Here is a 24,798-nt window from a genome sequence, read left to right on the forward strand (position 1 = left end):
ACGTAGTTTGCGTAGAACAGAGCAAAAAGATCGTTCAAAAATAGTGCGATTTTTGTCATAAATCAATCTTACGATCTCGTCGGAATTGTAAAGAGTTTTAAATCAATACTTATTGTAATAAATTTCATTACATATTTTTACATCCATAATTATAACTGTTTAAATTATACATAGGAAGAAAAAACCTATACCTACATAAAGCTATAGTTGGACAAACCAAATTGGCAGTAAATAAAAACAAAAAGCTATACTCATCCTTTTCTTTTGGGTGATAGTACTAGTGTAAGACAAAGATAGTATGATTCTCTCTGTCTATGCTCAGTCTATGTTTAAAATGAGACAGTCCTTTGACAAACTATACATACAAGAACCACGTATGTAAACTTTTTTGAACAGCAGCGCCCGTCACCCGTCAATCATTATTTATTTTTTCAGTTTGACACCTATTTTGGCTAATCTAAATTTACAAGAGTATGATTGTCGACTAGAAAGGTAAATTTATTTACTTATTTCCTCTCCATTTACTGTAAAAATCACCCACAAACTGAAAAAAAGCCGGCTATTTCATTGACACGAAGTTAGATCATAATTCCCATTTCCCTCTTCGGTTTCCTCTAGGCGGCGAACTTCACTGCGGTCGCCATTTGCGCCACGAACGCTGGTAGATTGTCTTGTGTGTAAAATTGTGGAATTGGAGGTTATAGTGCTAATTTACTAGTTAATAGTGCATTAAAATTATCAAAAACATTTTGAAGCAAGTCAATTGAGTGTTCAATGTCTCGTAAGCACGAAAAGTGTTTCGAATGAGTGAGTATTATGTTTTTTGCGAATGTTACGTAGCATGTAGGAAAGAAACACGTGCTAAATAATAGTTTAAAATTTTCTCCAGTTAAATTGCTTTTACACGGTGCTAGCGTGCTATTCCGCAACGACTTTGTGCCTCAATTTGCGTTAAATTGAATCCATCATGTCGTTTGTATGGAAACTCGGTCAGTTTATTGTTATTTTAGTTTCTAGGTGATCTATTTTAGGCTTGGCCGTTCAGCCGAGTTCCTAGTTCGAGTTTCAAAAATGTTTGTTTTTAATATGTATTCAGGCCCTGCGTTTGGGTTGGGCAGTCACGCTTTATAAAAACCTACGTTCTACGCATTAAATAGAAAGTGGAATATTTAATACGGCATTCTGGCCACCTTTCATTTGTTGACATTCAGTTTCATAACATTATAAACGGTTTACGTCGACAATAATTACGTTTTGTTGTTTCATACAAAAGCATAGTCAGAGAACGAATGTGCGATTACTTTTTTTACTGAGGCAGCAATTAAATAGTTTTATATTTATTTTTTACAACTTTCTTCTTAACTTTGAACTTTTTTTAAAGTGAGAAAGTCAGTGGCTAGGCCACAGGCCCTGTAGCACTAGCTACCTCTTTCTTAGCACACATCATATAGACCGCCACCCTCGGTCTTAAGGCAAATCTGCCACTTGAGAAAGTACTAATTTTTTGGTATAATAGGCATCAAATATTAACTTTTACAAGTTACTAAAGTTGTATATTTTATGAGTCTAGTACTCTTTATCTTTTTAACCTTGAAAGTTTAATCTCTGCAATAAAATACAATGTTATGTTGTATTGTTGTAATACATGACATGATTGTATGTTGATACACACACACACAAACTAACACTACAATATTTATATTTTATAACTACCATTGTTAAGTACATTTTATCCTCTATTTCAGTATATAGAATCTAAACCCAAAGCGTAAAAACGGGACTCTATTGCTTAGACTCTGCTGTCTGTCCGTCTTTCACCAGGCTGTATCTCACGAACCGTGTTAGCTAGACAGTTGATTTTTTCACAGATGGATGTATTTCTGTTGCCACTATAACGACAAATACTAAAAACAGTAAAATAAATATTTAAGTGGGGCTCCCATACAACAAATGTGATTTTTTGCCGTTTTTTTGCGTAATGGTACGGAACCCTTCTTGCGCTAGCCCAACTCGCACTAGGCCGGTTTTTTGATGTTTTATTCCTTTCTTTGTACTTGTAGTACATTAGTCAAAAAGACAGCGTAAGATAATCAATGAATAGCTAATAATTATGCCAACAGTCTTTGCAACCGACATTCACTAATTTGTGTGAAAATCATGTTTGTTACTTCTTTGTATGTTTTTGTCATGGTTGATCATATTTGCTTGATCAGTTAGTTAATAAACGATACACATGTGTCAACATATGTAACTGAATAATTAAAATTTGGCACCTTCATGAAATATTTAGATGTTTATTTTGTTATAAAATTATTTTAATTTTTGTGAGGATAGAAGTTTATAATAATTAACAATTTCTTCTCTAGCCACATCTAAGACTGAATAAATCGTCGTTGCGCTTACTAAATCTGATATGTGCCAGATTCTAATCAAACGAATTAATACCTTATGTGTTTTATTGCTAGGTAGGTTTTATGTCAATAAAAAATCGAGCACATATCAGCTTTGTAAAGCGCAACAACGAAATGCTGTTCTGTACCAATGAAGTATAAATATCATTGCACTCAAATAGAAAAACTCAAAGGGTGTTGGGCAGCTTTTACATTTATCTAAACATGCCTTATTACCTACTTTTTATGTTCATATTATAATACACTAAAAAACATAACAGTTCAGTTTATTGTTGTAGAAAAAAAAATGCCTAACTATTATTTTGCTGTCAAATAAAAAAAAAAGTGTTCTCCCAATACATGTCCAAGTTTGAATCTTATATCTTTGTAATAAGAACTTAAATTTATAGTACACTGGGTTTCAAAGGTGATTTATTGTCCCTACTCATTACTGGTTTATTCTTATCTGTGGTGATAAGCATGTTTACCAACATACAGTTATGCCATCTCACTAAGTTTAACAAAAATAGACTTTAATATCATGACTATAAGAGTCAGGGTCATCACAATGCAATGAATGAGAATGTGTGATATGATAGCAAATTAATGGTCGTTTGTGAAGTAAAAGTCCAAAAGGAACTTAATTGGATAAATGAGTCATAAGTATTAAATGTTTGTAAATTAGCATACAAATATAGTAGGAATGCCATTCTTCTACCTTATCTCATTATCAATAATTAGTTAATCAGCAATTGAGGCTTATGATATGATGATATGAATTAGTATGATCAATGATCATTGATTATTTATCAAGATATTAAATAATAAGGATTGTTCTCATTGTAAACTTTTGTTTTTATTCATTATTGTAAATGGAGTCATATAAGCAAGGTCTGTTCCTTATATGTCATGCGTTGATCTCAATACCGTACAAACATCGACTTATTTGGCCATCGGTGTATCTTATGGCATTACAAAAAGGTCCGAGTGGTCAGTTTACTGTGTTGTCATTTATCCGGTTGGCAGCAGAAGATGCTAAGCAGGCGAGGTGAATATGAAATGAACACATCTTTATGTGTTAAGAGAATAAGTCTGTGTGATTTTGAGATGCTTACTTAGCTACTCTTGCAGACTGGAACCATCTATTACCACTCCTAAAGTTTGCTAGATGGCATTCATCAGAAAGCTATTTCAATGTCAGAAGTAAGACACTTACTTCTAAATCCAAATCACTTTATTGCCAAAACATGATAGTACAAAAAAAAATCAAATGTGCGTCATATAACAACAAAAAGCGCGCCGCGTTGCGAGGAAATTGCCGCACAAAGACGAGCCTCGCCCGGGGCAAACATGAGCGCTGCTATGATGCCTCGGGTGAAGCATGTCTACTCAGACGTAGCTGCTTGGCGCGGCATATTCCTCGTAATGCTCTGTAAGGCTCGTTCCGTGTGAATCCGCCTACTATTTTCTAGGTATACCATCTTATTTGAGGCGGTTGTTAGAGAAGCTTAGGTGATTTTCAGCTGAGTTTTGAGACGAAAACTGGATATGTTACATCTTTTACTTAAGATAGTACAATTCAACTTCATGCAGCCAGGCCTAATACAACTTTTTTACCCTGCCTTGGTTAAATGATAGACCTTGAAATGCGTATACTGGCGCCATCTACAAAATTAGGAAAGAGACTTATAATTTAAGAATACCATTTCTTTTTCCAGTTGCCGGGAACCCCAGAAATGAAGATAGTCGGGACACATACAAATTCAACTAGAAATCTTATGACAGCAGTGCCTCTAACAAACCAAACCAATTATTTTTAAACCTAAATCTAAATCTTTTTATAATAAGTGACATTGTGCCAGTATTTAAGCCGTATTAAAAATTAAGTAGTTAGTTTTTTTTGTAAACTGAGTGTTGCCAGTATGAAAATTCCGGAGACTTCAGCTAATGTTGGTGCTTATTATGGGAACGAGGAAAATGGACAGTGGCAGGTAATTATAATTATTTGTTTTAATAAAATAAAGTTATTTGTTGTACTGTGGCAGTGGCAGGAAGCGGCGCAGGGTCGGGAAAAGTGCCGTGCTCTTGTTTTGGAGGCCAAGAACCTCTTTGGGTCACTGAGCCACACTAGTTAGTTAGTTATTTTACTAGGGGCCAAAGTTGTTGTTTAACCTTTCATACTAAAGTTGATACACGAGTAAGCGAAAGATTCCGAAATAGAAGGTTCGAAATATGAAATCTTGAGTGTTGGGAGGGTTTCAAGGCACAAGGCCCGGCCAAGGAGAGTTAAACTTTGTTACCGATTGAATCAGAACGTTTTTCACCATACTAACGTGAGGAAAACACTAACTGTAAAACATCAACCGCAAATGAACGCAATTAAAATACGACTATCTTCATCTCCTTCCCTAGTAAAGTGAAAGAGTAAGGGCCAGTTGCACCAATCACAATTGACGGACTGACCAACGGCAATCGGCAGTGAACTATGAAAATTCCTACACAATAAAACAGCGAACGTTTAACAGCGACAGATGGACATCTTAAGATGGTTTCACTATGGCTGCCAATACTCACCTAAGCTCTATTATTTAAAGGTTGCAATGTAAACAATTTTTTTGTTAAATTTCAGCCAAACGGTGTTATAATTGACAGCGGAGTGCCCGGTGGAGTAGTGGGCAGTGGGGACGGTCTGCACCCACAGCCTGTATACCCTGTACACATACCAAGAGGACATGTACCCGGTGAGCTTTTTTCCATTACCCCATTAACCGCCAGACGTCAGCGCGCGGTTACAACCCAATATCAACCTTCATGCATTGTGACAAGGCTCACGATAACGCGACGCACACCAGGGGCGTATTTACCCTAGGGCCAAGGGGGCCATGGCCCGGGGCGGCAGGCTGCGGGGGGCGGCGCAGGCCGCCGCTGGCTTTCAGTTTCGGGTGCCTCAGTGGCGCCCCAATATATATTTTTTGTGGTGTTACTGGTACTAGACATAATTTAATTTAAAGTTCTATTCGTTCTATTGCCAGTAGTCACATCAAAATTTTTACAGCGCTTTTGCGCCCCTTTTCCTTCTACCTCCACGTCGGATTGTCGACGAGTTCTGTGCAGGGACCGGACAACCCTTTCCGCGATAAAACCCTTTCAATGGGCGACACTTAAACACGGCTAACACATTGAAAGACTTTCCCTTTTGAACTGCAAGCCCATTCATACCCTTACCTTTGACTAACCCTTACCGCAAAGCCCAAAAATAAGGCTAGCTCTTAATAAGGGTTACCCTTATCTTTAAGCGCTTTTTATTAAGGTTTCCCTTTGCGTGAAAGAGACAGGATTAGTATAGATATCTACGGTAGTGTATGAAAAGGAAAGAAAATACGTGCCTAGTCAAAGAACGCCGCCGTCGCCGCCGACGATCGCTCGGATTCGAAGTAATGTGTGCTTTATGAACAAGGTAGATGACTTAAATTAGCACGCTTATATGCTAAAAGGGAAGCCCTTTATAAGGCTAACCCTTATAAGCAATATGCAAGGTGTTGGTGAGCGGATGATAAGGGTTTTGTAAGGGTATTTGGGCTACCGATTACTCAAATGTGGTAGCTTTATATAAGGGTTTTTAAAAGCAAAACAAAGGGTTTCGTCTGGCAAAGGGTATGGTGAGTTAAGCCTTATGCAATACCCTTATAAAACCCCGATAAGGGATAGCGGGCCGGTCCCTGGTGCATTGTGACAAGGCTCACGATAGGCGTGGCGTTCAGAGGGTGAATTGGCAATCGCCTGTAGCCGCAAATTAGATACCTAGTACAGTCTGGCAAAAAAGAGTAGAAATTAAAAAGTGGCAACACTGTAGTGTCGTCCCTTTCAAATCAATCAAAGAAAAACGGGACGACACTACAGTGTTGCCACTTTTTAATTTCTACTCTTTTTTGCCAGACTGTAGATGGCGCTGATTCTGATACGGTTCGTGTTAAATATTGTTCTTTCATACGATACGATTTAGAAAGCTCTACGGTGACCGCTTACCATCAGACGGGTCGTATGCTTGATTAGCACTAACATGGTATAAAAAAACTGTCAGTACAAACCTTGCCAAGCTTTCCTGCAGTTTTTTCATCTTAGGCTGCCTTTTCAATGAGGCGGAAGGAGATAGAGGAGACGTGCTGAAATAAAATTACCATTGGGTAATTCCCATCTCTTTTTTTTTTTCATTAAGATGGAGAAGAGGTGCAGGAATAAAATTACCATTGGGTAATGGGGTTGGCCGGTCGAAGTATTTTGCAGATGGCGCCAGCATCGCAAGCCCTGTCAATCCCTAGAATTGTCAAATTTTTGTTTTTTTAATAGAATTTTATGCCCTGGATGCCAGCTATGATAAAAGGGGCAAGCTATGATGGCGCCAGTAATGGAAACCTTTGACAGTTGCCAACCCCATTCACATCTCTTCTCTGCTCTGTTGAATTACAACCAATGCTATTAGTTGATTCCCGCACGCCCCGTCCCAACTCCGCCTCAGTGGAAGCCTTATGTTTGAGTATCGCTAACTGGTGTACGTGTGTGTGTGCGGGCAGGCTACGTGATGGCGGGCGCGTACTACGCAGGCGCGGGGTACGGCGCGGCGCCGGCGCCGCCCGACGACTTCGCCGACTACATGTGGATGGAGAACGAGGAGGAATTCGACAAGCAGGTAACTATCCACTGTCTAGTCTGTCTACTTGCCCTAGATTGCCTTCATATCCATACTAATATTATAAATGCGAAAGTCTGTCTGTCTGTCTGCCTGTGTGATCCCTCTTCACGCTTAAACCGCTGAATCGATTTAGATGAAATTTGGCATAGAGATAGGTGGAGTCCCTGAGAAGGACATAGGATAGTTTTTATCCCGAAAATCATCCCTTAAGAAAGTAAAAAGCGGGGTGGAATTGGGATAATTAATGAAGTGTCTGCTAATTTGGGTGCATAATATGCTCAAATTGAATAATAGCTACAAGATTTTCTCCAGGCGCTATTCTTACTCTAGCTGGGGTTACTAAGTCCACGCAGACGAAGTCGCGGGCAAAAGCTAGTTGTATATAGTCTGGCAAAACAATTTGTCAGTACAAATTCCTGATTTTAAAAGTTATATGACGATCCGACCATCGCGCCTTTTTTCAAATTTGCGGCTTTTTCTTTTGACAAAGTTGCCTTGCTAGAGTATGTCAACCGTATAGTTGTCTATAAATTCATAGATTGCATCAACCTTGAACCGGCCCCAGACGCCCATGGTTACAGTTTAATATAAACCTTCGTGCATTCCAATAAGATTCATTATGGCGCGTTATATATAAAAGGCGTTAGATCTAAGGGTTAAAATTTACCGAGTTTTGTGATAACTATGGATTTGTACCGTAAGTAAATGATACATTTAGTTTTTTACCAAACGAAAGAGTATCAAAATGGTACCTTTTGTCTCACTTACTTAAGTTACAATTTTGTTATTTGATACATTGTCAAATAAAGTATTTAATTCTGTCATTGAAACGAGAATAATATATATTTTAGTATTTAGTTTTTTTTTAGTTACATCTTTTGATCATAGAGCTTTATTTGTTGTATAGAACTTTCCTCGCGCGTCCAATGATGATCCGTATCACCATAGAGTAACTTATACTAGAGCGGTACTGTCATAGTAAATTTTGTAACCCCAGTAAATTCACTGCCATCTGTCGACACACTTTAAAACTAAAATTGAAGATTTGTAAAAATACGATAAAATGTATTTAAATATAGATAAATGATTTTTTTTATTTGCATTAATTATTTTGATGATTTTGACCCATGTTCTTTCACTGATATGCGTTAAAATTGTTAAATAACAAACGAAACCGTCAACGCCATGAACGAGAATCAAATTTTCTTGATTTTCGAGGCACGTTTATTCCTTAGACTGTATCCATCTATTACGGAGTTATATCTATCTTTGGTATCACAGTTCATTTTAACATAGAGCAACTGTCACGTAAAATGTTTGTAGACATAAACATTTTTTGTAAGTATAGCACATTAATTTATTTAGAAAGGCATAAAAATACGGTAAAAATATATTTCTTCAATTATGTTTTTAATAAGGCCTATCCAAAAGCGACTTGAAGAAACTGTCATAGGGACATCATTCGACGCCTCAATTATAGTTACACATTTTGATCGTAGAGTAATCAGTTATATAGATCTCTGGTAAATAACGGAGCTGAGAATTTAAAAATGTTGCATGCTTAACTTTATTTACATCAGAACAACTTAAAAAAAGATGGTAGGTAGTTAAAAGTAAAAAATAAAAGTTGTTCTATAGTAGTTGTTGTTGACCAGTCTGGCCTAGTGGGTAGTAACCCTGCCTATGAAGCTGATGGTCCTGGGTTTGAATCCCAGTAAGGGCATTTATTTATTTGAGTGATGAACACAGATATTTGTTCCTGATTCATGGACGTTTTCTGTGTATTTAAGTATTTATTAGGGATGTACCGACTAAACGGGAAAGCCGACTATCCGGCCACATTTGTAGTCGGCGATTAGTCGGCCAAAATGGCTGATTACTCGGCCACTTATTGGGTACAGAAAAATAGCAAATAAACGAAATAAACAGCAAATATTGATCAAATGTTTAATACCCATTTTACTCAAATTAATAAATTTTTGAGCACAGTTAAGCAAGTTACACTATTGTGCATTTCATTTATTAAAACAAATGTACAAAAATAGCGCGCGAAAAGCTAAAGCGACGCAAGGAGCAAACTAAATGTTTTTCAAAGCATCCGAACTTAGACAAAGCTGCTGCAGTGACTATCCGAATGCAAACTTTGAAGAGAGAAAATTATTTATGGATTACCACTAATCGCCGACTAATCGGCCATCCGAGCGCCGATTAGTCGGCTAGTCGGCCAGATCAATAGTCGGTACATCACTAGTACAACATCATCAACATATATTATATATATCGTTGTTTTAAGTACACCCTTCTTGAGCTTACTGTGGGGCTTAGTAAATTTGTGTAATAATGTGCAATATATATTTATAGTTAGTTTAGTAGATTGTATGCATGTTTTTAATCTAATGCCGTCCGTGTGTCAAAGGCTGTGGTTCCGCAGGTGATGCAACAGCTCGAGGAGGAGGCGCTCATGGAGCAATGCATAGAGGCCATGCTGGAGGACGAGCAGAGGGAGCTGGAGAGGCACAACCCCCACTATCCTACGTGAGTACCAGCGCACACATTGTCCATCCTTGGACTTTATGTCTTTTGTAATAAGGTCCAACAATAGACAGTTAGTTTTGCTGTTTGTACTCCAAAATATACTGATATTTTTTGAATTCTATACCCAAAGGGTAAAAACGGACCCTATTACTAATACTCGGCTGTCCGTCCGACTGTCACCAGGCTGTATCTCATGAACCGTGATAGCTATTTTCACAGATGATGTATTTCTGTTGCCGCTATAACAACAAATACTAAAAAGTACGGAACCCTCGGTGGGCGAGTCCGACTCGCACTTGGCCTGTTTTGTCTCCACAAGACAAGAGACTGGTCTCTACGAAAGAACTAGAGGAATAAATAAAAATAATGAGTCTGAGAAACAGATTCAAGTTAAAATTGAGATAAAGCGGAGGATAATCAACACTAGTTGTTCCTCCCTGACGCATGATGCCGTCTTGAGCCGAGCTCGCTGAAACAATTGAATAATAATAATGAATAATGATCTATTGGGAAATAGTACATTGGTAATGATCACGGAGTAGGATGGAGATGGCAAGTGGGCGTTCCCGTCTATCCGACAGTTAGTAGCGACCGACTCACTTTATGCACAGACTATGCTCAGTTGTTGTGTAAACTTCATGCTCGAATGACATTCACGTCGTACGTACGCTCGTCTAACAAAAATTGATAATTAAATTTAAAATGCCGTATTGTGCAGTATTAAGCTGCAGAAATCACAGCGGTTTAAAAAATCTTTCACGTGGAGGTATTTCCTATCACCGGTGGTTATTTATTTAAATATAATCCGATAAATACGAAAAATCTGTTTCTATTGCATTATTTACGAATGTTCGTTAAGTAAATCTATATTTTATCAGTTAGAACTTAAGAGTTCACAATCCTTTGTCACTATTCTTTACGTTTATCTGGAATATTCGCTATCCTAAATGTCAAATAACTTCGCTACTCAGATGCTGCGCAATGTCGATATTTATATCGATAAAGTTAAAGTTACGATATTTCAAGTTTGATGTTTGGTAGTTCGGTAATAAATTATTATTTTAGACACGTTTCTAATTATTATTTGGGATAATCAATGTCTTAGTAAATATGGCAGCTCTGGTCATCAAGCACTAAGTTAAGTCGGGGTCATTTCATGGCAACCTTTCAAACCTTCGTATTCCTTTATATAAGTTTTTGTTTTTTACACCTATCATATTTTCATCGTTAATATAATTAGACTAGGTACTTAATGCACTTATGCGTACAATGCATGCAATGTGCCATGAATAAACGTTTTATATTTTCTATTTCTTTATTATTAATTATTGTAGGTTACCACAAGATGCCGATATTAAAAATAAATGGGTCAATGCTACTGGGCAAGAAAATTAGTTTCCGCAAAAATATAGCACCATTTGCTAGGAGCATTTCTTAGAGAAAGATTTCTGGGGATAAAATTGCCATACATCTCATCTAGCGTCCACACGCCTAAAACTTAGTTACTAATTTAGTAATTATTAGTGACATTCGGGCTCACTTAATTAATAAAAAGTGTTCCGTACCACGCAAACTAGCGTGAAATATTGGAAATTTGCCGCCCCCCTTCCTGATTTGATAGGTCACAATCTTACAATCAAATCAAGTGGGATCGATGAGCCAGTTTCATGTATGCTTTCACACCATACAATTAATTTGACAATTTAATCAGGTTGTCCCGTCTAGATTGGCCTTAAATGCTGCTACAAGTAAATATATTGTTAAAGACGAATACTTACCTATGTAAGTAATTGCAGATTTGTGATCACAAAATAACAGCAATACCGAGTTAATAGACCTTTAAAGAACTATGATTTTATCTGTTTGACTTTAAGATATATTTAATGTTCACATTAACAACCTAGTTGGTCAATTAATAAGAAACAAATTTCTAGTTAGATATTTGTTGTACTGTACTACATATTATTTTTCATACAATCACGATTATCACTACCTATATTATAATCATAAATAAAGTATCATCTAAATGTGTATATGTGTATGTGTACATACGGTAATGAAATATCAATACCTAACTGAACACACAAATATCGATAAAACACTCCGATTACACTGTCCCCTCCCTATATCGAATGGAACGATGTTCCAACGGTTAGCTACTCGCAGGCGTGTAGAGATCTCGAAAACACCAGTGTAACGTGACCGTAAGATCCGTAACAAACCATGCGTAATTAGACCTTACTTATACTGGTTTTTTAGCCCTTTTCTCGCCTGTAATAAGTAAGTGATTTTAAAACTATAAAATAACGCCATCTGGTGTTGAGTAGTTGTATTAGGTGAACGTTGAGCGAGCTTTTGTGAGATGAATGAGATAATGAAAGAGTCGTATGTCATATAGCTTTGACATTATAATTTAAACCGTCACTCATGTAGCCTACAGTTGATATTCGTTCGAGAAATGTCCACCGGTAATAACTTTTTGGTATGGAAAGTTGCTACGAATCAGAGCAATTTTGTAAGTGTGTGACGTATTTTAACGTGGCTATGAATGTGTGAGTTTAGCGACACTGGTTTTCATACTAAATAGGAGTCATTTCACATCCACTAGTTTATTAATTCGTGGTAATGATACGGTTTTTTTAGTGAAATATTTTTTTTATTTTTTTATTTGAAAATATGTTACATGACTTTTACAAAGGGATGAATATAGTTGGTCAAACCAAATTGTCAGTAAATAAGAACAAAAAAACCAATACTCATCCTTTTCTTTTGAGTGCTAGTACTAGTGTAAGACAAAGATACTATGATTCTCTCTGTCTACGTTTGAAATGAGACAGTCCTTTGACAAACTATAACACGGCTTTTACCAGGCGTGGCTTTCTCACTAAATATAGTGAAACACACACAACGTGTCAATAGAAAAAGGCGCAAAATTTCAAATTTTCTATGGGGCATCAACTCTTCGCGCCTAAACTTTTTACTGACAAGGTAAAGGCTATGCCAGAATCATGAATCTAGTATAACTGGATCGGTTATGAGGGGCGGGGGGAAATGACCGAACGGGATAGTCTTATGTATCTTTTAGTAGGAGCAACAGAGAAAGCGCTGTTATTGTTTGTCCTTGTCACATTCTCACATTTTTTTTAAATTCCCCACCGTAAATTTAGTATGGTTTATGGCTTCTCGACCAATCATATTGTCGTATTGCGTATGTTTTGTCCCTCACGGGCGCACGCGTATAGCTCATCTATGTAATGCTGGGTCTATGGCCAGAATACGTTCGTGTGCGGGAACCAAGGCAATCTGTGAATGATAGATTGAAATGAAAAAAAATATAGATTGTAAATTGTAACTATAAAACTCCCGTGAGACTAAAACATATTAAAATTATTTTAAAACGGGTCACTCACATATTATATTTATACTCGTTTTAAAATAATTTTAATATAATATGTGACGTTTTCAATCAAAAGGTACCACATTGTCGCTTACCACAAGGACGAAAATTGCTTGTATCTTTATACGAAAAACATGTCAGAGCGTCCTTATGGCAAGCGACAATGTGGTACCTTTTGCTTGAAAACGACACAAATGATAGATGAATTTTTTATTATTATACGTATGTTTTCAGGACGAGTAATGGCAACCCGTCCCTATCGCTAGAAGAGACCGTGTCCCGATCGACGCTCAACCCTCTCGCTGCCGAGTTCGTACCCACCTTCGTGCCGAGGGGCGCACGTACAGGTAAGTCAAAATAGTAGCTGAAATATAACTTTAACCAAAGACTCTATGTAACTCCGTATTAGATGGATACAGTCTAAGGAAAAAACGTGCCTCGGAAATCAAGAAAATTTGATTCTCGAACAGATAACGCCACTACGTTTTACCATCTTTGGCCTACTCTCGAATAGATGACGTTGACGGTTTTGTTTGTTATTTAACAATTTTAACGCATATCAGTGAAAGAACATGGGTCAAAATCATATAAAAATAATTCATGCAAATAAAATAAAAAAATATCTATACCTATAAATATTTTTTTTTGATATTTTTAGTTTTAATCGTGTGTCGATAGATGACAGTGAATTTACTGTGGCTACAAAGTTTACTATGACAGTACCGCTCTATCCTATTATATTCTCTTTGTTAACTGTATCAAATAGTAGAATAAAACATCATGGTTTTTTTTTGGCGATTCGATTCCCGGGTGAAACAAGCGAATTTCAAAAAATCTTTGAATGCAGTTTTGTTTCTTTTTAAAAATAAAAGAATGTTTCCTTTGCGCAAAATGAGCTAACTTAAGGTTTAAAGGCACTTTCCCTCCAGGGCCCATTCATTCTTTCCACACTGTATTTATAATGCCTCATTGATCACAGAATTACATGTCATATATTTTATTCCAGAAGAAAAGAAAGTAGTAGAAGTAAAGAGCACAGAAGAGACACAGAGAGAGCCCAGCGAAGGAGCGGAAGAGGCGCCGCAGGTCACGGTAGATGTCAAAACAGAAGGTGAGACATAATTAACTTACTCAATACGCAAATTAATATACAGTTTTATACAGGATGGCTAAAAAATAAGTGCATTTCCGTTGCCAGGGAGGTTTTGGGACACTGAGCAACTTTTACTATGGGACCAACCACGAAATCGCGAAAAAAAATTAACCCTCCCATAGAAAATGGACCAGCCAAAATGTATGAAACAGCCAAATTTTTTTTCGCGATTTTGGCGGTGGTCCCATGGTAAAAGTTGCTCAGTATAATCCCAAAACCTCCCTGGCAACGGAAATGCACTTATTTTTAGCCACCCTGTATAAACAAAGGAATTAAAAAAAAAACACGATAAGTAGTACAAATTATCGTATCTGCAAATATGAGTGCTAAATTAATAGGCGCTCACGCGAAATCGCCTTTTCATACAAACTTAGTCCTCATTTTCCTCTCTGGATATTAACATTATTGAAAATATTTTGGCACAATTGGCTGTATATCAACCACAGCTATGCCCCTACGTTTGTTTTTTTTTTTCGAATTTTTAATTATTATAAGAGTGACGAGCATTTAAAAATTTGTATATAACCTGTTTTTCGCTTCAAATTTTTACAAAAACAAAAAAATCGAATAAACTCAGACGTAGGGGCATAGATTTGGCGCAGGCCCTAGTTTTAAAGAAAGCGACGGCCTCTGTTCTATCTTGTTAACCCAGAGTATTCTGAAACAATCATTTTTAGGGTTCGTACCCAAAGGGTTAAAACGGGACCCTATTGTCCGTCTGTCACCAGGCTGTATCTCATGAACCATGATAGCTAGATAGTTGAAATTTTTACAGATGATGTATTTTTGTTGCCGCTATAACAACAAATACTAAAAAGTACGGAACCTTCGCACTTGGTCGGTTTTTATTTTAATTTAAAATCATCATTTACCTCACACTTCCCCATTCGTGTTTCAGATCCCCTCCCACCAGTAGATCCGCCGGAAGTGAGCGCGGCCGACGTCCAACCCATAGACAAAAAACGTGACAGCAAAAAGGACAGTAAAACGAGACCAGAGACCAAGAAACCAGTCAAAGCGGACCCCAAGAAGACCAGCAAACCTGCTGTCGTCAAATCGGAGACCAAGGTACAGTACCCTTATTGTTAGAGGCCGGAATGGAGTTGGCCGGTCGAAATAATTAGCAGATGGCGCCAGCATAGCTTGCCCTGTCAATCCCTAGAATTGTGTCAAATATTTGTTTTTTTAATGCCCTGGATGCCAGCCCTTTAAGCCAAATCTCATAGAATAAGGGGCAAGCTATGATGGCGCCATCTCTGCAATCCTTTGACAGTTGCCAACCCCATTTTCGTATCTATTTTGAATAGGGATGATGACACGTTGAATTTTATAACAAAATCTGGTAAAATAGATAGCAAATGGGCAATTTATCACAATAATGTAGATATTTGAATAATACAAAATACAGGACTTGAAAGTTTCAAAATTTAAGTTATTTTTTTACTTGACGCGTGTACAGACGTGACGCAAGTGATTTTTGATGTGTAGCGTGTGTATAAGTTTTGGAACAAAATACAATATTTATTTATTTTAATTTGCAGGTGGCGCCTAAAAAGAAGGAAGTGAAAGCAGTGAAGAGTGAGCCTAGGTTAGAAGAGAGGGAGAAAGAAGATGCGCCAGTGATTGTCGCTGAGCTGCCTAAGGTTAGTTTTTACCTTTAATATTTATTTATAATATGCTTTTTTTTAATATGCTTTTATTATCTATAATATTAAAAACTCTTGACTAAAATAGCGCTAACTAGCGAGTTGGAACCTTTTATATGAACTCAACAGATCATATTTTCAATAAAAATAAAACATTTTTGATGTGAAAACTTCTTTAGCAGCGCTGTGCACTTTTTGTGATGGGAAAAAAAAAGGTTTAACTCGCGACAGGTCACGTGACCGACAGATTGAAAATTCTCAAGACGGAAACGTGACCTGATCGAAATTATGGAAGGAAGTTGATTTTTCCGAGAGATAATCTTTATAATGTTAAATAATTGTAATAGTTCTGAAGTGTTAAATTTTTAATGTAATATATATTGTTATGTTTGTGTACGATAGCGCAATAAATGAATATTGTTGAAGTGATTGATATTTTGGAATGGTTAGGGAATAATTTTGCAGGAATTGCTTTAATTATCAGTATAAAAGTACTATTATTTATGTGGTAAATAATATTCAAGTTTTCACTTCTGCCGGCACTCCCGGGGTGCAACCCGTTGTTTTTTTATTTTATTGGATGAATACAGGAACAGGATGTCCCAGAAGTACCACGTCACAGTGACACCGGAGGTAGGTCAACTCAAGAGGAACCTAACCAGCCTACATGACCCCTAGTAAAAGTTGCACGGTTTTCGAGTTATTACCGAAATAAAATAGAAATATTGAGTTTTCCCGTTGTAACAATTTTAGTACCTACCAGCATCGATAACTCGAAAGCCATGCAATGCACTGGGGTCATGTTCGGCTGGGCCGAATGTTTAACTGCATTACTCCACGTAAAAAAAACGCTGGTTAGGTTCCTCTTCAGTTGACCTACTTCCGGTGTCACTGGGACATCCTTTACTTCCTGTATATCACCTCTGATAGTTTGTTTTGTGGGATGTCCAACATTGATTTTTTTAGGGTTCCGTACCCAAAGGGTAAAAACGGGACCCTATTACTAAGACTCCGCTGTCCATCTGTCTGTCAGCAGGCTGTATCTCATGAACCGTGATAGCTAGACAGTTGAAATTTTCACAGATGATGTATTTCTGTTGCCGCTATAACGACAAATACTAAAAAGTACGGAACCCTCTGTGCGCGAGTCCGACTCGCACTTGGCCGGTTTTTTTTATTTTAAATATGGTTAAGTTTCAAGTCTTAAATAATTACTTTTATTCTGGTAAATCCATTTTCTTGTTAAAAAAAAAGCGCGATATTTAAATTTTCTATAGGACAACCCTTTGCGCTTATATAAAAAAAAATGTGTATGTATTGACGGAAAAGGCTTGCGAAGTTATATTTGCACGTTTCAACCAAACCATGATCAGTCATAAGTATTTTACTAATCATCCAAGGTCCGCGTTAAATCTAGATCTATTAAGTCTCTGTGTCGTGAGGATGCAAAATTCATGCGATCCAGCTCGCTCGGTACAATAGTAAATGTATAACGTTTGATGTTTCCTCAGGTGGCCCCCTTGCCTGCCCCCGCCCCCGCCCCCTTGCCCTCGGAGCCCGCGGGGCCCAAGCCCATCAACTACGCGGCCGCCGCGCGCGCCAACAAACCCCGCGCCGTCACCGCACCCGCACCCGCACCCGCACCCGCACCCGTCACCGCACCCGCCACCAACACCACCGCCAACACCAAGAAACCCATCGTGCAGAGAAAAAACAGCGCCAAGTAACACCCCACCCCCCCCACCCTCCTGCTGCTGACTGCCGGGTAACAACACGACCTCATTCTACATACGACTCTCCGCCGTTTATAATAAGGTACTAAATTATAATTCGCTTCTGCGACCATGTGAATTCCTTTACGATTTTGTAGAAAATTGGGTCTGGAAAGGTTTATTCAAAAATGAACCTTGTGCCGTTTGGGTTAAAGTAGCGAGTGGAACGACGAGGATTTAGGAGTCGTTTTGTAACAAACTCGTGTATAAGTTCAGTAGGAATGGCTAAAAATGTTATTTGTGATATGCCTTTGTTTCATTTTTTTTAATAAATTCTAGTTATTCATATTAATAAGTAGTACCTTGACAACTAAACGTATACGTGAGATTTGGGCATAATAGAACTTGTTTTTGAAATTTCTATTGAACACTATTTTAGATGAATCATTATCGAATAAATATCACAAACATCTATATAAAAAACGAAAGTGACATTATACACGAGTTTTTGAATTGTTTCACTTGGGGATATAAATGGCTGTCCTACCACGCTGAATTCCAGAATAAGTCGTGTTAACGCAAATTATTCTGAATTTTCTTACAAAACGAGATCACAGATCATAATGTGGTACATTTTAATATTTAAAAGTCAATTTTTATAATAATTATCAACTGAAATTTTCTGGGAAGACGGTTTAAGACTTACAAATTTTAATGGGAAATCAAGTTGGTATAACTGTTTGAGCAACCCGCTGCAGCGTACGGAGAAGCGTGTTTTTAAAACTATGCGTACGGTCGCCCCACAGTATACGAACATCAGTGTTGTGTGTTTAAGTCTAAGGCAGCCTTTCCACTGAGGCGGAGATGAGAGGAGACATTGGATTACAACAACGCTATTGGTTGATTTCCGCTGGTCTCTCATTTCGGCCTCAGTGGATAGGCAGTCTAAGCCGAGACTTAATACTCGAGCCTTGGAGTCTTTAAAACTAGGCATAACTCACAACTGTACATGTTGCATACATTTTTTTGATGCAGTGGGTACCTTTAAGAATACTATGACCTTGGTGTGGTATGAATATCTTGGACTATAATGTTAAGTTGTTATTAAGATATATTTTATTAGTTTTATTAATATGATTAGTAATTTTTTTTTTGGGAAATATAATATGAATAATTGAAAAATATTTTTTCGTTGAGTTGAAAATTTTGGTGTTAAAAAATGGGTTATTGCCACTCACAAGTGTAATAAAATAATGTTTGACATATATGTATGAATAATGGCTTGATGACTAAATCCATAAAAAATTAGATTTATCTGTTAGAAAAAATTGTTTGGTATAGAGTCATAGTTCATCTAGATACAGAGATATGTAAGGTAGGTTTTAGTTCTGCATATCGCTTGATAATCAACAAAAATTCAATCCACTAGATTTTAATTAAATTAAATTCATTAAAATTAAAATTATTTATTTTGACTAACAGGGACTCATAATTACAATAATATTATATTACAATGTGGTGGGCCATTTTATTAAATTTTGTACACTAAGCTTTTTTTATACATTTGTATATCTTATGTTATTTCCGCTCAGAATCATGAGCTCTTTCGATTGTAATGGGAGAAAAGTGCCCCAAAACTTCCATACATTTTTCATTCCTTCCATTCTGTTAACGTCATACAAAGTTTATGAAAAATGGAAATGGAATGGAAAAGTCTTGGGACACATAATAGGAATCAGCATAAAAATTTCAAAATTAAAAAAGTGTACAACTTTAAATAAGAAAATTGTATTCTCAGACTTGCATCTCTGTATTAAATATTATCAGGCTAAGTTTTCAAGTACTCGTGTTAGTGGTTTTGGCCTTTTAAAAAAATGTACAGCCTTTAAGTGTAGTGTGAAATAGTACGATAATTTTAATAGTATGTGATATTTCTTGTTACTGCCGAGTCCGTCCTGTTTTGCGTATAGATGTTGTGTGTTGTGTTTTTTTAGCACGTTTTTCGGTCAATCATGTGCTTGCATAGAGTAGTTACAAAGGTGTGTGTAAAGTCCCTAACCTGCTTTAGCAAGCGTGGGGACCTGGAGACAGACCTAACTCTCTTAAAGAAAGGCCTGTGCCCAGCAGTGGGGCATTGTGTTTGGGATACTTTTAGGGCTGCAAGGTGTTTTAAATTGCCACAAAAGAAGCAATATTGAAATGCATTAGAAAAATATTAAAATTAGTACCTAGATTTGGTGAAGGTATTTAAATTTTGAAAGTGTGTGTTTAACTCACATTTTTATTAAAACACGTAAAATGCAAAATAGCACGGGCTCGCGGTTTTCTTGCATTTTTCTTTGAAGGAGGAACGGAAAAAAAATAAAAAAAATAATGTATAAAAAGTCCTTATTATTAATAAAATAATTAGCAAAACGATATGTGAATATAATATTAGTTTAAAAAATATATTTTTAGCATGAGATTTTTATTAGAAGAAATAATATGTCATGGATACCAGACGTGTTGCGAGCTTTTTTTACGTTAAATTCTTTTTAATCCCCAAATTTTTGCTTTAAAGCCAAAAATATATCTAGCTACGATGTACAGCCTTTAGATTAGCACAGCAGTGAAAGCATGTCACAAACGTCATATTTCTTCTAATAATAATCGCACCAAATAGCCTATAAAATTAAGGCTGTCCATAACGATAGTTTGTAAAACAATTAAAAATATTCGTGTACATTGAATGAAAATTATTAAAAAAAGTTCATTTTTAGCACACCGGGCGACTAGGTACCTAAGCCTTACACAAGTAAAGTTAAAAAAACACATCAGCAATAATTTCAAATGAAAATCACTTTTTAATTTACAATTATATTGTCAACAACAAATTTGAATTTATTAGCTATTGAGTGTTTAGCAACCTTAAGATTTCAAGGCTACTTTAATTATTAAAAAAAACCTCTAAAAGCAATATAAAATTGGCCTAACATTTAGTAATTTGATTGAAGTTTATTCACGTGTCGTGCCCAGAAAAGAGACCTCAGCTAACGCCATTATTAACAATAATATGTGCAACACGGCATCTTTTCTTTATAACCGACACAATTATATTAAAATTTTAACGTGTTATTCATGTAGTCCCAGCGTGTACTGCAGTCATAGACATAGTACATACAAGTAGTTATAGACATGAAACCGAGCGACCAGGGGTAAGAGAAAGACATATTCATGTATTGACAGTTTCATGTATGGCAGCATAATCCTTTTTCTCTTTCACTTATAAATTTCGGTATTTCGCCATCGCCTCCTTGCTATGATGCCATAACTCGACCATGAAAAAATGCCCGGTCGGTGATAAAGACAAAGCATGCCACTATTTCCTCTTATAGGAATCGCAATAACACTATCTTTCTCTATCGAAGAGTACACCTCTTGACTACAGTACACGTCGCACGCTAGAGACGGGTGCTCCTGTCGAAGACCCTCAAAACGGATCGAAACATGTCGCCCAATTTTCGACTTAAAAAACGTGAGTATTAATATATTTATGTTTATTCTCATTTGTCCCCGCCGGGCACAGATGGGAACAAGTGCATTCATATAATCATTCCCATCTGTCTCCTATACTGCGTACTGTCTTGTATAATGGCGGTCACATGGGGCAGGGACAAATGACTATATATTTATTATGTTTGAGTCGAACGACACAAATATTAGGTTAGGTACCAAGACGTCGCGCCGGTTAGTAGAAGATACCTCTAGGGTAGACGTGTGTTATTTTTAAAAAGACAGGGTTAGATTGTAAATTGTGTGTATGTACGAGGCGAAATTAAAAGGGTTTGGAAAAAGTCGCCATTTAGGGCCTGTTTCACAATGTCCAAGTAAAGTCCTGAATAAGCTACTTGCCACTTATCTGACGGATAAAGTCATCGTTGGCGTTTCACGATCTCCAAATAAGCTTTATCTGCTGGATAAAGTGCTTTTTTTGTAGGAAATTTTATCTGGCAGTTAATTTATTTGTTAATTAGCTATCCAATACTTTACTTGGACATAGTGAAACAGGCCCTTAAACTGGTGTCACTGGTTTCTGAGTATTATTGTCCGCTTGCAAGTTGCTTCACTGGCACTAACAATACTACTATTAGGTACTAACTTGTGCCCGTGTTTTCGTCTGCGTAGAATTCGTTAGAAATTTCAACCCAGTTTTACCTTAGGGGTTGAATTTCAAAAAATCCAAAAGAAAAGCTTGACAACGTTGGAAGAATATATGTTTAAAATTTCAACAATTTTAAGGCTTCTAATTTTGTAAATCAGTTATTGAAAACTGGTCTAACCGTTTAAATGTTGAACATTAATAAACAAAATTGGTACAAATGGCGATATTTTTCCAATCCCTAGCAAAATCTGATTTATTCCTTTATTATTGTTCGGAAATCTAATTTTAAAATTAAGTTGATCGTAGTTTTTTAATTATGTAGTTTCCTCTAAATATACTTGACTATGTTATTATTGTATATTTATATTTCATGTGTGTATGTGATACTGAAAGCTGTAAATATTGTACTAAATATGGGGCATTTTCTATGAAAAGGGACCTTATTGTCGATGGCGCTTACGCCGCACAGCGTCGCGCGGCATTGTATTTATATCGGAGCATCGTTTATAATGGCGTAAGCGCCATCGACAATAAGGTCCCTTATAGAAAATACCACATATGTCTGATGGTGTTGGGACAGTCGTAAATATGTATACAAAATCTGCGCCTTAACCTATTGAAATAAGGTGCGTACTGCCACATTAATATAGGGTAAAGACCAGTGTTCAGACCTCAGTCAGCCTTTTTCGTCTATGGATATATGTATAAAATTGGCTTCGATTACCGCGATAGTTACTCATAAAATAAAACTTATTTTATCTGATTATATCGCGTACCTGTCTGTCCACTAGTGCTTTACCAAATGCCATAAGTGTTCTAATATACACAGTAGGACTGACTTTTGATGGCTCTCAGACAGTTTAAAGTGAGATTTAGACTAGCAAGAACTTGCATGCAATTCTCATTACATTGCGGTATCTGATAAACATTTTGAATGCAGTTTACCTTAGTAGTCAGCAATGTAACGTAAATTGCATGCAAGTTCTTCCTAGTCTAAACCTCGCTTTAGGTTGGGCATAAACACTATGTGCCGTTTTTAAGCAAAAGGTATCTTATTTTCGGTTTTCAATAAGGCATTATTGCCTAAAATGCAATTAGAAATTATTATCGACAATGTGGGTACCATTTGATTAAAAGGTTAAAAGCCACACATATGTATGTTATGTTTCGTGTAAAAAGGGCCCCTAGGGCGATAAGCATCGTTATATTGACGCTTTTATAACCCTAAGTTCCCTTTAGATGTGGAACGACACAATCTTTTTTGTATCACAGACACACGCGGTCAGAGCTCATTGTTTAAGTTTAACATTTGAATGATTGAAATATATTTAAATTATATGTCACAACACAACTCACAACTAACTATCCAATAGGCATGCTCTGTTGTTTTTGAGATTATAAAAAAAGTGACACTGTTTAAAATAATTATATCGCGTGTGTAGTTATAAAGAAGCTATTCCTACATTAATCACAAATGACAAAATTTATTTTGATAAAACGTGTGATTTTTTTCGTTTTTTTTAATTATTATAAAAGCGAAAAACAGGTCTCATACAAATTTTTAAATGCTCCTAACTCTTACAATAATGTAAAAATCGAAAAAAAAATCTAACTGTCGGGCATAGCTGTTTTTTTTATATTAAATTTCAATAATATTAATATCCAGAGAGGAAAATGGGGAAAGTAAGTCGTTTGTATGGAAAGGCAGTTTCGGGGCAGTCGTCCCCTTTCGTCTTAATGCATTTGTCCCCATCGGAGATAGTGGGGATTAGTGAAATCAACCCCTCAATATACTATACGTTATATACTAACATTCAAATCAACTTATGTATATTTACCTCCTAAGGGTCACGATCCTACATATAGCACTAATTACTTCAATAAAATTTAAACCCTTTACAACCTACTTCAAAAAGGGGGAGGTTCTCAATTCGTCGGAATCTTTTTTTTTATGTATGTCCATTCCATTTCAAAGCAACAGAAATTAAATCTTATGTCCTACACTATTGAACTTTCAATTTTTCTTAGGTATATGATAAGCCTTAGGAGGATAAAATACTCGATGTCAACAAGACGGGGACAAAAGGGAATACATTATGTCGTTCATAGATGGGTAATAACTATTTCCATTTGTCCCTGTAGGCTGGTGGGAATACCTCAAAATAGTTTAAACAAAATCGCAATTGATGCAATGTAAAATTAGGTTATACACGCGATATACAATCATTATTTTAACATTTTATTACAGAGTAACATTTCCAAAATTGAATTGTACATTATTCGGACTGATTCATATAAATAAATAACTGTTTAGTTTGACGTTTCGCTTTCCTAGCCTAGTTGTATGAGTAGTTAATGGTGTCAGCATATAGATCCTTTTTGACCACATAGTAGCCACGGAACATTTTTAATACTCTGTATTCAACTTTTTACCGCATAAAATGCGTGATTTAGTAAGAATATAAACTGATTTCAAGATTCAAATCTATACTATTATGGAAAATAATTCCTTTTTGGTTTTCCGTCTGAGTGTGATCGAACTGAGTAAGTTAGATGTTGCCTTGTTATGTAGAATACGGAATATATGGATTTAACATAATAATAAAATAAAAAAAAGTATGTTTTATCAAACTTATACAATTTCAAGAGAATTAGTTGAGAAATGCGACCAGACTTCGCATTCGCTCGTCAACTATATGCTGGTACCATTTATTCATATATAGATTATAATTATAGGTTGAATGACCCTCGATGTATCTATTTTATAATTATGTTCCATGTTTAATGGTTTTCACTGTATGATATCCTCACGTTAAATTATAGTTTATAATTATTATAACGGAGTCACGGCTCCATAGGAGTGACATTATGAAATATAAGAACGTTGCAATAAAATTGTAAATTGAATAGTATTTTGTATTTTTAATCACCCTACAAAATTCCCAGGTTATTTTCATCCAAATCGCTACAGCCGATTACGAATATCGTAACTGAAACAGTTCGGAGTTGAGTTTGCAGATCTGCGAAATCGACGCCACACTCGCGTTCGCGGCTTCGCGCCGCGGTTCGCTCATGAGTGTGGAGGGGACTTAAGACTGGCCTGCGCTGGGCCATCGTGTAAAGGAGCCAATGTA

At 36.5% G+C, this 24,798-nt stretch overlaps 1 protein-coding gene across 2 annotated transcripts; it reads left to right on the forward strand.

Moving 5' to 3' along the window:
• Window positions 1–620: 620 nt before the first annotated feature.
• On the forward strand, window positions 621–24,576 carry LOC134753333 (MICAL-like protein 1). 2 transcript variants are annotated; one of them, XM_063689197.1, is made up of 10 exons: window positions 621–807; window positions 4,109–4,381; window positions 5,020–5,131; window positions 6,962–7,077; window positions 9,497–9,615; window positions 13,247–13,359; window positions 14,019–14,123; window positions 15,064–15,233; window positions 15,707–15,808; window positions 17,323–24,576. In XM_063689197.1, exons 2-10 carry the CDS (start codon window positions 4,313–4,315, stop codon window positions 17,536–17,538), a joined length of 1,122 nt encoding a protein of 373 aa, XP_063545267.1. In that variant the 5' UTR covers window positions 621–807; window positions 4,109–4,312; the 3' UTR covers window positions 17,539–24,576. The 2 variants fall into 2 exon arrangements, with proteins under 2 accessions (XP_063545267.1, XP_063545268.1); XM_063689198.1 differs by having other exon boundaries at window positions 9,512–9,615.
• Window positions 24,577–24,798: the final 222 nt, after the last annotated feature.

Source organism: Cydia strobilella, chromosome 26 (assembly GCF_947568885.1).
Source record: "Cydia strobilella chromosome 26, ilCydStro3.1, whole genome shotgun sequence".
Lineage (NCBI taxonomy): Eukaryota > Metazoa > Arthropoda > Insecta > Lepidoptera > Tortricidae > Cydia > Cydia strobilella.

Excerpts from the sequence above, each read along its gene's own strand:
- LOC134753333 (XM_063689197.1), top strand. The coding sequence starts at position 4,313 with ATGAAAATTCCGGAGACTTCAGCTAATGTTGGTGCTTATTATGGGAAC. Across the intron at positions 4,382-5,019 it reads AGGAAAATGGACAGTGGCAG|CCAAACGGTGTTATAATTGA; the intron begins GTAATTATAATT and ends GTTAAATTTCAG. Across the intron at positions 7,078-9,496 it reads AGGAGGAATTCGACAAGCAG|GCTGTGGTTCCGCAGGTGAT; the intron begins GTAACTATCCAC and ends CGTGTGTCAAAG.